General features: G+C 53.8%; 1 protein-coding gene across 3 annotated transcripts in view; it reads left to right on the top strand.

Annotated features, from left to right (window-relative positions):
• Nucleotides 1–13,700, top strand: part of parp2 (poly (ADP-ribose) polymerase 2) — a 45,950-nt gene that overhangs the window by 9,097 nt on the left and 23,153 nt on the right. For all 3 annotated transcript variants that reach the window (XM_073028904.1, XM_073028905.1, XM_073028906.1), the window contains exons 3-9: nt 3,277–3,413; nt 4,297–4,506; nt 4,835–4,978; nt 6,276–6,346; nt 7,529–7,579; nt 8,646–8,742; nt 10,435–10,510. In XM_073028904.1, coding sequence (XP_072885005.1) covers nt 3,277–3,413; nt 4,297–4,506; nt 4,835–4,978; nt 6,276–6,346; nt 7,529–7,579; nt 8,646–8,742; nt 10,435–10,510 — 786 coding nt within the window. The remainder of the gene's footprint in view (nt 1–3,276; nt 3,414–4,296; nt 4,507–4,834; nt 4,979–6,275; nt 6,347–7,528; nt 7,580–8,645; nt 8,743–10,434; nt 10,511–13,700) is intronic.

Raw genomic sequence — 13,700 nt, 5'->3', positions numbered from 1 at the left:
TCTAGGTGGCACAAGACAGAATGCAGTGCAGAGGCTATGGCATCATTAGTGGACCGTTTTGAGTGATAAGTGAACTGGAAAGTCTCCAGTGTAAGATGGGATTTAATGCAATCGATAGCAGCACTTCATTATTGTTCATGTTAGTGCCTCTGGACAGTAGACATTGAGGCAGATTATTATCACCCTCTGAGGATGATGGTGGCCCCCATGAAGCCTTAAGGACAGTGGACTGTTCAGAGAGATACTTGAAGATGTCTGTTCAAACCTCAGTTAAATTGGCCTGCATAGTTAAGCTTGTGCCTGTGATGGAGCAGGACGAGTCTGCAGTGGTCTGCAGCCTCTGTCGATCCTGCACATTGGAAGCTCCAGACCAGACTGTATTGTAACCAGTCAGAATGTTCTCCACCGTAAGTCTGTAGAAATTCCAGATATCAACCTCCACCCTTCTGACTCTCAATACAGGAGCCTCTCAGGGCTGTGTACCAAGTCCCCTCCTCTATTGCCTGTATACCCATGACTGTGTTGCCACTCCCAGCTCTAATCTGCTAATTAAATTTGCCAATAACACTACATTGATTGGCCTAATCTCAAACAATAACGAGGTGGCCTACAGGGAAGAAGTCATCTCTCTGACACAGTGGTGTCAAGGAAACAACCTCTCCCTCAATGGCGCAAAAACAAGGGAGCTCGTTGTGGACTACAGGAGGAATGGAGACAGGCTAACCCCTATTGACACCAATGGATCTAGGGTTGAGAGGGTAAACAGCTTTAAGTTCCTTGGCATCCACATTACCGAGGTCTGTACACACCAGCTGTGTGGTGAAAAAGGCACAACAGCACCTCTTTAACTTCAGACAGTTGAGGAGGTTTGATGTGGGCCCCCAAATCCCAAGAACTTTCTACAGTGGCATAATTGAGAGCACCTGACTGGCTGCATCACTGCCTGGTATGGGAACTGTACTTCCCTCAATCGCAGGGCTCTGCTGACAGCCCAGCGCATCTGTAGTTGTGAACTTCCATGATTCAGGACATTTACAAAGACAGGTGTGTGAAAAGGATCATTGGGACCCGAGTCACCCCAACCACAATCTATTCCAGCTGCTACCACCCAGGGAATAGTACCACAGCTTAAAAGCCAGGACCAACAGTCTCCAGGGCAGCTTCTCCACCAGGTCATCAGACTGATTAACTCACACTGATCTGAGTGTATTTCTATGTTACATTGACTGTTCTATTTATTTTAAATTATTATAAATTACTATGATTGCACATTGCGCATTTAGAAACTGTAGACAGAGACGTAACGTGAAGATTTTTACTCGTGTATTCGAAGAATGTAAGAAATAAAGTCAATTCATATTCAAATTCCATCTGTGTGGAAAAACTATATCCCTCAGATCCCCTCTGTCCTTAACTCTATGCCCTCACTGTTACAGTGTACTCTGGAGGTAAGAAATATAGTATTTTGACCAGCAACCAGTCTTCAAACTTTAAGATGGATTTTAGATTGAATTTTAAATGGAGCCCAGAACAATGGTCTTCCTGGAACTGCATTTTGAGGCTACGTCCACACTACACCGGATAAATCCGTAACCAAAGCTTTTTCTCTTCGTTTTTACTCTCCGTCCACACTGAAACCAGAGCTTTTCAGAAACGCTCTCCGAAGTGTGTATTTTTGAAAACGCCGGATTGGCCGGATCAGTGTGGGCGGGGTAACCGGAGAAATCTGAAAACGCTGTCAGACGGCAGCGCACTATTTCATTGTATTCTTGAACGCAACCTAACAATTTCAGAACAGACGGCAACTGAGACTGACGCCTGAAGAGTTAGAAATGTACTCACCAAATACTTTGACCCATAACTTACTGAATAAATAAGTATACTCACTTTGCCCTGTTTTCTGTCCTTGCTCATATGAAGGTGGTTTACCTATTTATGCAAGTACTTCTTTGACAATAGATGTATAACAGCCGAATGTAACGTATGGAAATACAAGATAACACTGATGCAGACATGTTTTATACATTTAAAAAGGTGCTTTATTAATGCAACAGGGCTAGTCAGTTTTTCAATGTTCGTCATCAACTGGGTCAGTCTGTCCATGAACTCCCTGTCGGTTGCCTCCGTACACTCCAGTATGTTTTTTTTTACTTTTAAGTTCTCCTGCGCGAGAGCCAGCAGCTGCCCGTCGTTTAAGTTTTTCTAGTCTGTAACTGAACAAACACGCACCATCTTTCACGGCGAGATTCGACACCAAACATGTCGCTTATTTTCGGTAGATGTGTCCTGCGCATGTGCAGTAGGAGGAGATTCGCAGAAATCTCCGTTTATGTGGACAGAGATATTTTTTAAAAACGCATAGTGTGGACGCCTATCGTTTTTACACGAAACCGGTGTTTTCAAAATTATCCGGTCTAGTGTGGATGTAGCCTAAGATTAATTGTAGACCAGGAAACATTGACCTGAGAGATATCTGTATCTGCATGAATGCTTTAAACACCCTATTGACCTGAGATGTCTGCAAATGCATGAATGTAGCTCGGAGAGAGCAGTGATTAACACTCATTTTGGGTGTATTGGTGTGAAGATTCAGGTATTTGAAAATTATATGTAACTGAAAAGAAGTATTATGAATGCATTGTCACTATAGAAGTCCTATAGTTACCTTTGTTCGTTAACATACAAAAATGTGATGAAATGTTGGGTCAGGGAGCCTCGACCAAAAGTATCTCCATCAGAGTGTTTGCTTGTTCCATATCATCAGCTTCAGTGTTTCTCCGGTCACTTCGATCACAGTCACAACACTCACCGCTGAGCAAAGTCTCAGAAAGATGGTAGCATCAGATACAATTGCCACGTTTAGGACAATTTAGACGGTGTGGTCCCAATGTGGTCAAATAGGATCTGTGTAGATGAGGGAAATGGGGTCAGCGTTGAAGTAGTGGCCAAAGGACCTGTTTCTCTACTGGATGCTCATGGGTTCTGTGATCTAGAGCTTAATTCTTCATGTTAAGAGGCTGTTTAGACCACAATGTCAGTGCTGGCCATGCAGTCCCAATCCGTGTTTATCCCATTTATCAGTAATCACTAACAATCCACACCACGGTGATTCCAGTGCACCCCCAGAAACTCTTCTCCCTGGACTGGTGGGATGGTGGAGAGGTCAGATCACACTGATGTTTGTATAGAATCCCTGCAGCAGAGGGTTGGGGTGGGGTGTTGAGCATGAGGAAGTGAGGAGCTGCCGATTGAAGATCTCTGATGTTTTCTCCACAGCTCTGGGAGTTCATCAGTTCTCCTGTCTGTGACTCCAGCCACCACCCTCAATGTGGATTTGCAAAAAATGGTCCAGGTGAACACACAGACGGGCTTTGAAAGGACGGTCCGCTGTGCAGTGAGGGACAAGGAGGACTGTGAGTATCTGTCCCAGAAATGTGTGACGGGACGGTGTGGAGGGAGCCTCACCCTGTGTCTGACCCTGTCCCTGAGAGTGTGTGACGGGACGGTGTGGAGGGAGCCTGACCCTGTGTCTGACCCTGTCCCTGGGAGTGCGTGACGGGATGGTGCGGAGGGAGCTTCACCCTGTGTCTGACCCTGTCCCCGGGAGTGTGTGATGGGACGGTGTGGAGGGAGCTTCACCCTGTGTCTGACCCTGTCCCTGGGAGTGCGTGACGGGACGGTGCGGAGGGAGCCTCACCCTGTGTCTGACGCTGTCCCTGGGAGTGTGTGACGGGACTGTGTGGAGGGAGCCTCACCCTCAGTCTGACCCTGTCCCTGGGAGTGTGTGACGGGACGTTGTGGAGGGAGCCTCACCCTGTGTCTGACCCTGTCCCTGGGAGTGTGTGACGGGACGGTGTGGAGGGAGCCTCACCCTGTGTCTGACGCTGTCCCTGGGAGTGCGTGACGGGATGGTGTGGAGGGAGCCTCACCCGGTGTCTGACCCTGTCCCTGGGAGTGTGTGACGGGACGGTGTGGAGGTAGCCTCACCCTGTGTCTGATCCTGTCCCTGGGAGTGTGTGACGGGACGGTGTGGAGGGAGCCTCACCCTGTGTCTGACCCTATCTCTGGGAGTGTGTGACGGGACGGTGTGGAGGGAGCCTCACCCTGTGTCTGACCCTGTCCCTGGGAGTGTGTGACGGGACGGTGTGGAGGGAGGCTCACCCTGTGTCTGACCCTGTCCCTGGGAGTGTGTGACGGGACGGTGTGGAGGGAGCCTCACCCTGTGTCTGACCCTGTCCCTGGGAGTGTGTGACGGGACGGTGTGGAGGGAGCCTCACCCTGTGATTTCCCCTTCAGACTACCTGTGGCAGTGGGAGGACGATGGAGGCATCTGGCAGGGATACAGCGCAGACACCTGTCGGGAGCTGGAGACGGCGAAGAGGCAGCCCAAGCCCCAGACGGTCAGCCTGACCGTCGGCCGCAACCGCTACTTGCTGGATACGGCCAGTATGAGACAGGTCAACAAGCGTAGCCAGGCCGAACGCAAGATGGGACGTGTTCTGTCTGGTGAGAGAGTGTTGGAGGAGGTGTGGGAATATAAGCAGGCAGGGAGGGAGAGGGATGAGGGAGGGTGGACGAGTTGGGATGGGAGAAGGAGTGGAGAGCTAGTGGGTGAGTGGGAAGGGGTGGGTGGGAGTGCTTGGGGTCTCCTTGGGGAGGGGATTACGGAGGGTGGGGGCAGTTTGCTCTGTCAGTTCATTGGTGTTTCTGGCAGGTTTGTACAGACAGTTGGGAGGCATCAGGATAATGATTTGTTCTGCCCTCCCTTCCCCTGCCTGTGTCTTTTCCCTGCTCCCTCTCTCCCTCTCCGTTACACAACAACCCCTCCCTACAGATGCTGTTCAGTCGACCAGCCCCAGTGCTCCTCCAGTCTCTGCTGGACCCTGTCCCCAGACCAGTGCCCCTGCTGCAGCCAAGAGATCTCGGAGGGCCCCATCCACAAACGTTCCCACCTCCCCTGGTGGAGAGGGGGGCGATGGTGAGTCCTGCTTTAGGGGAGGGAAGATTGTTCGTGGTCCACGCTGGACGACTTGGGAGGGGAGTGTGTGCCTCAGGTTGAGATTTTGTCAGGGGTGAGGGGACAGTGTTATGGGGTTGTGGTGGGGGAAAGATGGGTGTGTGGTGGGGAAAGGGGTGTCTGGTGGGAAAAGATTGGTGTGTGGTGGGAAAAGATAGGTGTGTGGTGGGGGAAAGATAGGTGTGTGGTGGGGGAAAGATGGGTGTGTGGTGGGGAAAGATTGGTGTGTGGTGGGGAAAGATTGGTGTGTGGTGGGGAAAGATTGGTGTGTGGTGGGGGAAAGATGGGGGTGCGGTGGGGGAAAGATTGGTGTGGTGGGCAAAGATGGGGGTGTGGTGGGGGAAATATGGGGGTGCGGTGGGGAAAGATGGGGGTGCGGTGGGGGAAAGATGGGGTGTGGTGGGGGAAAGATGGGGTGTGGTGGGGAAGATTGTTGTGTGGTGGGGAAAGATTGGTGTGTGGTGGGGAAAGATTGGTGTGTGGTGGGGGAAAGATGGGGGTGTGGTGGGGGAAAGATGGGGGTGTGGTGGGGAAAGATGGGGGTGCGGTGGGGGAAAGATGGGGGTGCGGTGGGGGAAAGATTGGTGTGGTGGGGGAAATATGGGGGTGCGGTGGGGAAAGATGGGGGTGCGGTGGGGGAAAGATGGGGTGCGGTGGGGGAAAGATGGGGTGTGGGGGGGAAAGATGGGGTGTGGTGGGGAAGATTGGTGTGTGGTGGGGAAAGATTGGTGTGTGGTGGGGAAAGATTGGTGTGTGGTGGGGGAAAGATGGGGGTGTGGTGGGGGAAAGATGGGGTGTGGTGGGGGAAAGATGGGGTGTGGTGGGGGAAAGATGGGGGTGTGGTGGGGGAAAGATGGGGTGTGGTGGGGGAAAGATGGGGTGTGGTGGGGGAAAGATGGGGGTGTGGTGGGGGAAAGATGGGGGTGTGGTGGGGGAAAGATGGGGTGTGGTGGGGGAAAGATTGGTGTGTGGTGGGGAAAGATGGGGGTGCGGTGGGGGAAAGATTGGTGTGTGGTGGGGAAAGATGGGGGTTGGGTCCCAGTGTTGGAGGTGCATTTGCAGAAGGAGTGGGGAGATGGGGGAGGTTGCTTGGGGTGGGGTTGTATAGAGCTGGGAGGGGAGAGGCGGGGGAATAGGGGGTGCATCCGGGGGTGGGTATGATCTGTGGGGAGAAAGAGTGAGTTGCACTGAGGGGGTGGGGGAAGGAATGCTTTATCTCTCATGTTTTCACCTCCCTGCCCTCCTCTCCACACCCCAGGTACCGTGAGGACGCTTGTAGTGAAGGGTAAGGCTGCTGTGGATGCTGAATGTCAGGAGAAGCAGGGGAAGGTAAGGCCAGTGGAGGGAAAGGGAGGAGAGAGAGATACAACCCTGCACCCAACCCACAGTCCCATTCTCTCAGAACAGAGTCAAAGTCAGGGTCAAGTTTATCTCAACTGCACCTGTCCATGAGCGCACAGGTGCTGTGATAAACTCTCCTGTGGCGGCATCTCAGGCACAGAGCATCAAATTCATATCCGAATCAGGTTTATTATCACTCACATACAGTATGTTGCCAAATTCATTGTTTTGTGGCAGCAGGCCAGTGCAAGACTCAAATAAATTACCATAAATTGCAATAGGAATTAAATGAATCATGTAAATGAGGAACAGTGCTCATAGATTCATGGACTGTTTAGCAATCTGATGGCGAAGGAAAGGAAGCTGTTACTAAAATGTTGAGTGTTGTAGCTCCTCCGTGATAGTTGGAAGGGGGCGTGTCTCTCTCTACACTTCTCACTGCTTCGGTAAAGCAGCCAGCACAATCAAAGATCCCCCCCCGGGACATTCTCTCTTCTCTCCACACCCATCGACTAGAGGATACGAAGGTCTGGAAGCACGTACCACCAGGCTGAAGGATTGCTTCTTCCCCACTGACGCAGAACAAAGTTTCTCACTGCCCCTCGCTACATGCGTCAATAATAAACAAAACTGTTGTTCAAGTGGAGAGCTAAATGCTGGGCCAGACTGGAAAGGTCAGGGGGTCGAGGCACTTCCTTGTGGGCAGACTCACTGAATCCAGAATAGAATCAGTGAAAAAGTTGCACCAACTTAGGCGGTCGATCAGTGTTGCAAAAGACAACAAACTGTGCAAATACAAAAAATAAATGATTATAAATAAATAAGCAGTAAGTATCCAGAACATGAGATGAAGAGTCCTTGAAAGTGAGTCCAGAGGCTGTGGGAGCATTTCAATGATGGGCCAAGTGAAGTTGAGTGAATCTATCCCCTTTGGTTCAAGAGCCTGATGGTTGAAGGGTAATAACTCTTCCTGAACCTGGTGGTGTGAGCCCTGAGGCTCTGTACCTTCTCTCTCCTAATTCTGATTTGTTGGGGGTGGGGGTAGGGGTAGGATACTGTGAAGTGTGAAGGTCATGAAGGATTTGTAGGGTGGACCAGCTGTTAGGTCATTGAAAAGCCCCACACACTCTTGACCCCCAATCCTGACTGTCCCCTCTGCCTCTCTTCCAGGCACATGTCTACTGTGAGGCAGATGAAGTCTATGATGCACTCCTAAACCAGGTAGGTCTGACTGCTTCCTGGGACCCTGCTGATTTCCCCCTCTCTAGCCATGTTCCCTCACTCTCTGGCCTCTTTCCTTCCGAATGGTCCAGGGGATGTCCTCCAGTCTGTGTATAAACCCTCCCTCAACATTCCCTAGAACCAGGCTGCCTCCAAAGTCCTGGACACGGGATTCTGCAGATGCTGGAAATCAGGAGCAAATCACACAATATGCTTGAAGAACTCAGCAAGTCAGGCAGCATCTCTGGAGGGAAATAAACAGTTGATGTTACAGTCTGAGGCTCATCATCAGTAAGGGTCACCCTCTGATACCCCACCTCCTTTCCTTTCTCCTGTGGTCCTATAGATCCTTTTTTCTTCAGCCCCTTTAACTCTTCCAACTATCCCCTCCCAGCTTCTTGATTCATCCCACTATCTTCTCCCCTAGCCAGTCTCACCAATGTATTCCTCCTCCCGACCTTCTGCCCCCTTCCTTTCTGGTCCTGATGTAGGACCTCTCCATAGATGCTGCCTGACCTACTGTCTCCAGCTTTTTATGTGTGTTGGCCAGGCACCAAAAAACGTTTTAGAAAAAGCTGCTCAGGGACCTGCAGGGAGGAAAGCCAGTGAATTTAAGAGGGAGACAGGGATGGAAAAAGACTGCAAGTGAAATATTGACACTGCCTAAAATTTATCTTGTTCTTGTTTCTTGTGCCAAACTTTCTGTGATGTGCATGTGCACGCGGTGCGCGCGCACACACAGACACACACACACACACTTGCACTTACACACGCGCGCAGCGCTGCGCGCGCGCACACACACACACACACACACACACACACACACACACACACACACACACACACACACACACACACACACACACACACACACACACACACACACACACACAAAATTGGGGGGGTGGGGAGTGTGAGGAAAAGGGTGAACATCCAGCATCAGAAACATTAACTTGGCTGTGGAGGTGTGCTAGGGGCAAGTTTGAAGTTTGTGATTGGAGAGAGCTGGAGAAAATGCCTGCGTCCATTTCTGACACTTCGTCCAACTATTTCTTCCCCCATGCAGACAAATCTGCAGTTCAATAACAACAAGTTCTACATCATTCAGCTGCTGCAGGACGACGACAGCAGGAGGTTCAACGTGTGGATGCGCTGGGGAAGGGGTGAGTGTCCTGCCGTCAGACCCCAAGGCCGCTGGCCGGGAGATCCCGAGGAAGCTCTCACCCTGAGAGCAGGCCGTGACCTGCCTGACCACTGGACAACAGAGTAGGACAGGGAGGATTTATAAGGGTCCTGATCTGGAGAGGTGGAATATTAACAGGGAAGAGAGGAGTAATAAGAGTCCTGTTTGGGGAGGGGTGGAATACCAGCGGTACAGAAGTGGTTCATGAGGGTCCTCGTAGGGGAGGGGTGGAATATTAATGGGACGGGTTTAATGAGTGTCCTGATTGGGGAGTGATGGAATGTTAATGAGACCTACAAGGTTAGCTAGTGTCTTGATTGGGGAGATGTGGAATATTAATGGACAGAGAGGGTCAACAGGGGTTCTGATTGGGAGTGGTGGAGTATTAACAGGACAGATGGGGTCAACGGAGGTCCTCAAGGTGGGGGTGGATAATTAATGGGACAGTTAATGAGGGTTCTGATTGGAGAGTGTTGGAATATTAACTGGACAGAGGGGATTAACAAGAGTCCTGATCAAGGAGGGGTGGAATATTAATTGGACAGAAGGGGTTAACAAGGGTCCTTGTTGGAGAGGGATGGCATATAAATAGGACAGGGCATCAACGTGGGTCTTCATTGGAGAGGGGTGGCATATTAATGGGACAGGGCGACATCGCGGGTCCACATTGCAGAGGGGTGGAATAATAACGGGACAGAGGGGTTAACGAGTGTCCTGATTGGGGAAGGGTGGGATATTAACAGGAAGGAGGGGGCTTACGAGTCCTGGTTGTGGAGGGGTTGAATATTTTTGGGATGGGGGTATTTAATGAGAGTCCTGATCCAGGTGGGGGAATTGCATGGGTCAGAGAATTTAACCAGAATCCTTACTGTGAGGGGGTGAGATACTAAATGGGACCGAGGAGGTTAGTGAGTGCCCTGATTATGTGAAAGGCATATTAGACGGAGTGGGTGTGGCGATTAATGAGAATCTTAATGGGGGGGGGAATTAAATGGGACAGAGGTGCGTAATGAGGGTCCTGATCTGGAGGGGGTTGGAGTAGTAATTTGTGAGACAGAGGTTAACCATAATTCCAATTGTAGAGAAGGGGTGGGTGGATGGAGGTAATAAACAATATTGAAGGGGTTGTGAGGATCCTGATCTGAGGGGGTGGAGACGGATTGGATGTTACATGGAATCCTGATCAGAGGGGTTGGGAATATTAAATGGGACAGAGGGGTGAATGGGAATCTTGATCCAGGAGAAGGTGAGATATTAAAAGGGTCAGGGGTTAACAAGGGTCCCGAGTGAGGGGGTGAGATATTAATTTGGACAGAGGGTTAATGAGGTTCTGATCAAGAGGGAGAAATATTAACGGGACAGAGGGTGCCTGCGAGGGTCTGGATGGAGGATTGAGCTATTATAGGACAGAGAGGACTAACAAGGGTGGAGGATGAAGGATGAGATGTTAAATAGGACAGAATGAGAGTCGTTTCAAGAGGGGTGTGATGGTGAGCTGATCAGGGGTACGGGGTTCATACTAAATGAGACAGAGAGGGATGATGAGTAAAAAGAGTCAAAGGGGTCAGCAAGGGTCCGGATTAAAGGGGTGCGATTAAACCGGACGCAAGGGGTCAGGGAAGGCTGTGGATTATAAACCCGATGTTTAGTTGGGAAACATTTTCCTTTTCAGTGGGCAAGGTGGGACAGAACAGCTTGATTCCATGTGGAGCTGATCTACAGAAAGCCAAGGAGATCTTTGAGAAAAAGTGAGTAAATGAGGAATTGCCACGGAATGCTTCTGAGGGCCAGGGGCAGGAGAAAGACCTCTCGATGTCCCAGGCATGGCCGTTCGGGGTCATGCATTGTACTTCATTTCGTTGGTACCAGTGAACATTTTCCAACAAAATGAGGCTCCCTCTGTCTTGTCACACACTCGCCGGGACAAGCTCAGACACAGTGAGGCTCCCTCCACACCGTCCCGTCACACACTCCCAGGGACAGGGTCAGACACAGGGTGAGGCTCCCTCCACACCGTCCCGTCACTCACTCCCAGGGACAGGGTCAGTCACAGGGTGAGGCTCCCTCCACACCATCCCATCACACACTCCCGGGGACAGGGTCAGACACAGGGTGAGGCTCCCTCCACACCGTCCCGTCACACACTCCCAGGGACAGGGTGAGGCTCCCTGTACACCGTTCCGTCACACACTCCCAGGGACAGGGTCAGACACAGGGTGAGGCTCCCTCCACACCGTCCCGTCACACACTTCCGGGGACAGGGTCAGACACAGGGTGAGGCTCCCTCCACACCGTCCCGTCACACACTCCCAGGGACAGGGTCAGACACAGGGTGAGTCTCCCTCCATACCATCCCATCACACACTACCAGGGACAGGGTCAGACACAGGGTGAGGCTCCCTCCACACCGTCCCGTCACACACTCCCAGGGACAGGGTCAGACACAGGGTGAGGCTCCCTCCACACCGTCCCGTCACACACTCCCAGGGACAGGGTCAGACACAGGGTGAGGCTCCCTCCACACCGTCCCGTCACACACTCCCAGGGACAGGGTGAGGCTCCCTCCACACCGTCCCGTCACACACTCCCAGGGACAGGGTCAGACACAGGGTGAGGCTCCCTCCACACCGTTCCGTCACACACTCCAAGGGACAGGGTCAGACACAGGGTGAGGCTCCCTCCACACCGTCCCGTCACACACTCCCAGGGACAGGGTCAGACACAGGGTGAGTCTCCCTCCATACCATCCCATCACACACTACCAGGGACAGGGTCAGACACAGGGTGAGGCTCCCTCCACACCGTCCCGTCACACACTCCCAGGGACAGGGTCAGACACAGGGTGAGGCTCCCTCCACACCGTCCCGTCACACACTCCCAGGGACAGGGTCAGACACAGGGTGAGGCTCCCTCCACACCGTCCCGTCACACACTCCCAGGGACAGGGTGAGGCTCCCTCCACACCGTCCCGTCACACACTCCTAGGGACAGGGTCAGACACAGGGTGAGGCTCCCTCCACACCGTCCCGTCACACACTCCCAGGGACAGGGTCAGACACAGGGTGAGGCTCCCTCCACACCGTCCCGTCACACACTCCCAGGGACAGGGTGAGGCTCTCTCCATACCGTCCCATCACACACTACCAGGGACAGGGTGAGGCTCCCTCCACACCGTCCCGTCACACACTCCCAGGGACAGGGTCAGACACGGTGAGGCTCCCTCCACACCATCCCGTCACACACTCCCAGGGACAGGGTGAGCTCCCTCCACACCGTCCCGTCACACACTCCCAGGGACAGGGTCAGACACAGGGTGAGGCTCCCTCCACACCGTCCCGTCACACACTCCCAGGGACAGGGTGAGCTCCCTCCACACCGTCCCGTCACACACTCCCAGGGACAGGGTCAGACACAGGGTGAGGCTCCCTCCACACCGTCCCGTCACACACTCCCAGGGACAGGGTGAGGCTCCCTCCATACTGTCCCATCACACACTACCAGGGACAGGGTCAGACACAGGGTGAGGCTCCCTCCACACCGTCCCGTCACACACTCCCAGGGACAGGGTTAGACACAGGGTGAGGCTCCCTCCACACCGTCCCGTCACACACTCCCAGGGACAGGGTCAGGCACAGGGTGAGGCTCCCTCCGCACCGTCCCGTCACACACACCCAGGGACAGGGTCAGACACAGGGTGAGGCTCCCTCCGCACCGTCCCGTCACACACTCCCAGGGACAGGGTCAGACACAGAGTGAGGCTCCCTCCGCACCGTCCCGTCACACACTCCCAGGGACAGGGTCAGACACAGGGTGAGGCTCCCTCCGCACCGTCCCGTCACACACTACCAGGGACAGGGTCAGACACAGGGTGAGGCTCCCTCCGCACCGTCCCGTCACACACTCCCAGGGACAGGGTCAGACACAGGGTGAGGCTCCCTCCGCACCGTCCCGTCACACACTCCCAGGGACAGGGTCAGACACAGGGTGAGGCTCCCTCCACACCGTCCCGTCACACACTCCCAGGGACAGGGTCAGACACAGGGTGAGGCTCCCTCCACACCGTCCCGTCACACACTCCCAGAGACAGGGTCAGACACAGGGTGAGGCTCCCTCCACACCGTCCCGTCACACACTCCCAGGGACAGGGTGAGGCTCCCTCCATACCGTCCCATCACACACTACCAGGGACAGGGTGAGGCTCCCTCCACACTGTCCCGTCACACACTCCCAGGGACAGGGTCAGACACAGGGTGAGGCTCCCTCCACACCATCCCGTCACACACTCCCAGGGACAGGGTCAGACACAGGGTGAGGCTCCCTCCACACCATCCCGTCACACACTCCCAGGGACAGGGTGAGCTCCCTCCACACCATCCCGTCACACACTCCCAGGGACAGGGTCAGACACAGGGTGAGGCTCCCTCCGCACCGTCCCGTCACACACTCCCAGGGACAGGGTCAGACACAGGGTGAGGCTCTCTCCACACCGTCCCGTCACACACTCCCAGGGACAGGGTGAGCTCCCTCCACACCGTCCCGTCACACACTCCCAGGGACAGGGTCAGACACAGGGTGAGGCTCCCTCCGCACCGTCCCGTCACACACTCCCAGGGACAGGGTCAGACACAGGGTGAGGCTCCCTCCACACCGTCCCGTCACACACTCCCAGGGACAGGGTGAGGCTCCCTCCATACTGTCCCATCACACACTACCAGGGACAGGGTCAGACACAGGGTGAGGCTCCCTCCACACCGTCCCGTCACACACTCCCAGGGACAGGGTCAGACACAGGGTGAGGCTCCCTCCACACCGTCCCGTCACACACTCCCAGGGACAGGGTCAGGCACAGGGTGAGGCTCCCTCCGCACCGTCCCGACACACACACCCAGGGACAGGGTCAGACACAGGGTGAGGCTCCCTCCGCACCGTCCCGTCACA

The sequence above is a fragment of the Hemitrygon akajei genome, chromosome 25 (assembly GCF_048418815.1).
Source record: "Hemitrygon akajei chromosome 25, sHemAka1.3, whole genome shotgun sequence".
Classification (NCBI taxonomy): domain Eukaryota; kingdom Metazoa; phylum Chordata; class Chondrichthyes; order Myliobatiformes; family Dasyatidae; genus Hemitrygon; species Hemitrygon akajei.
This window is presented reverse-complemented; position numbering and strand designations above follow the sequence as displayed.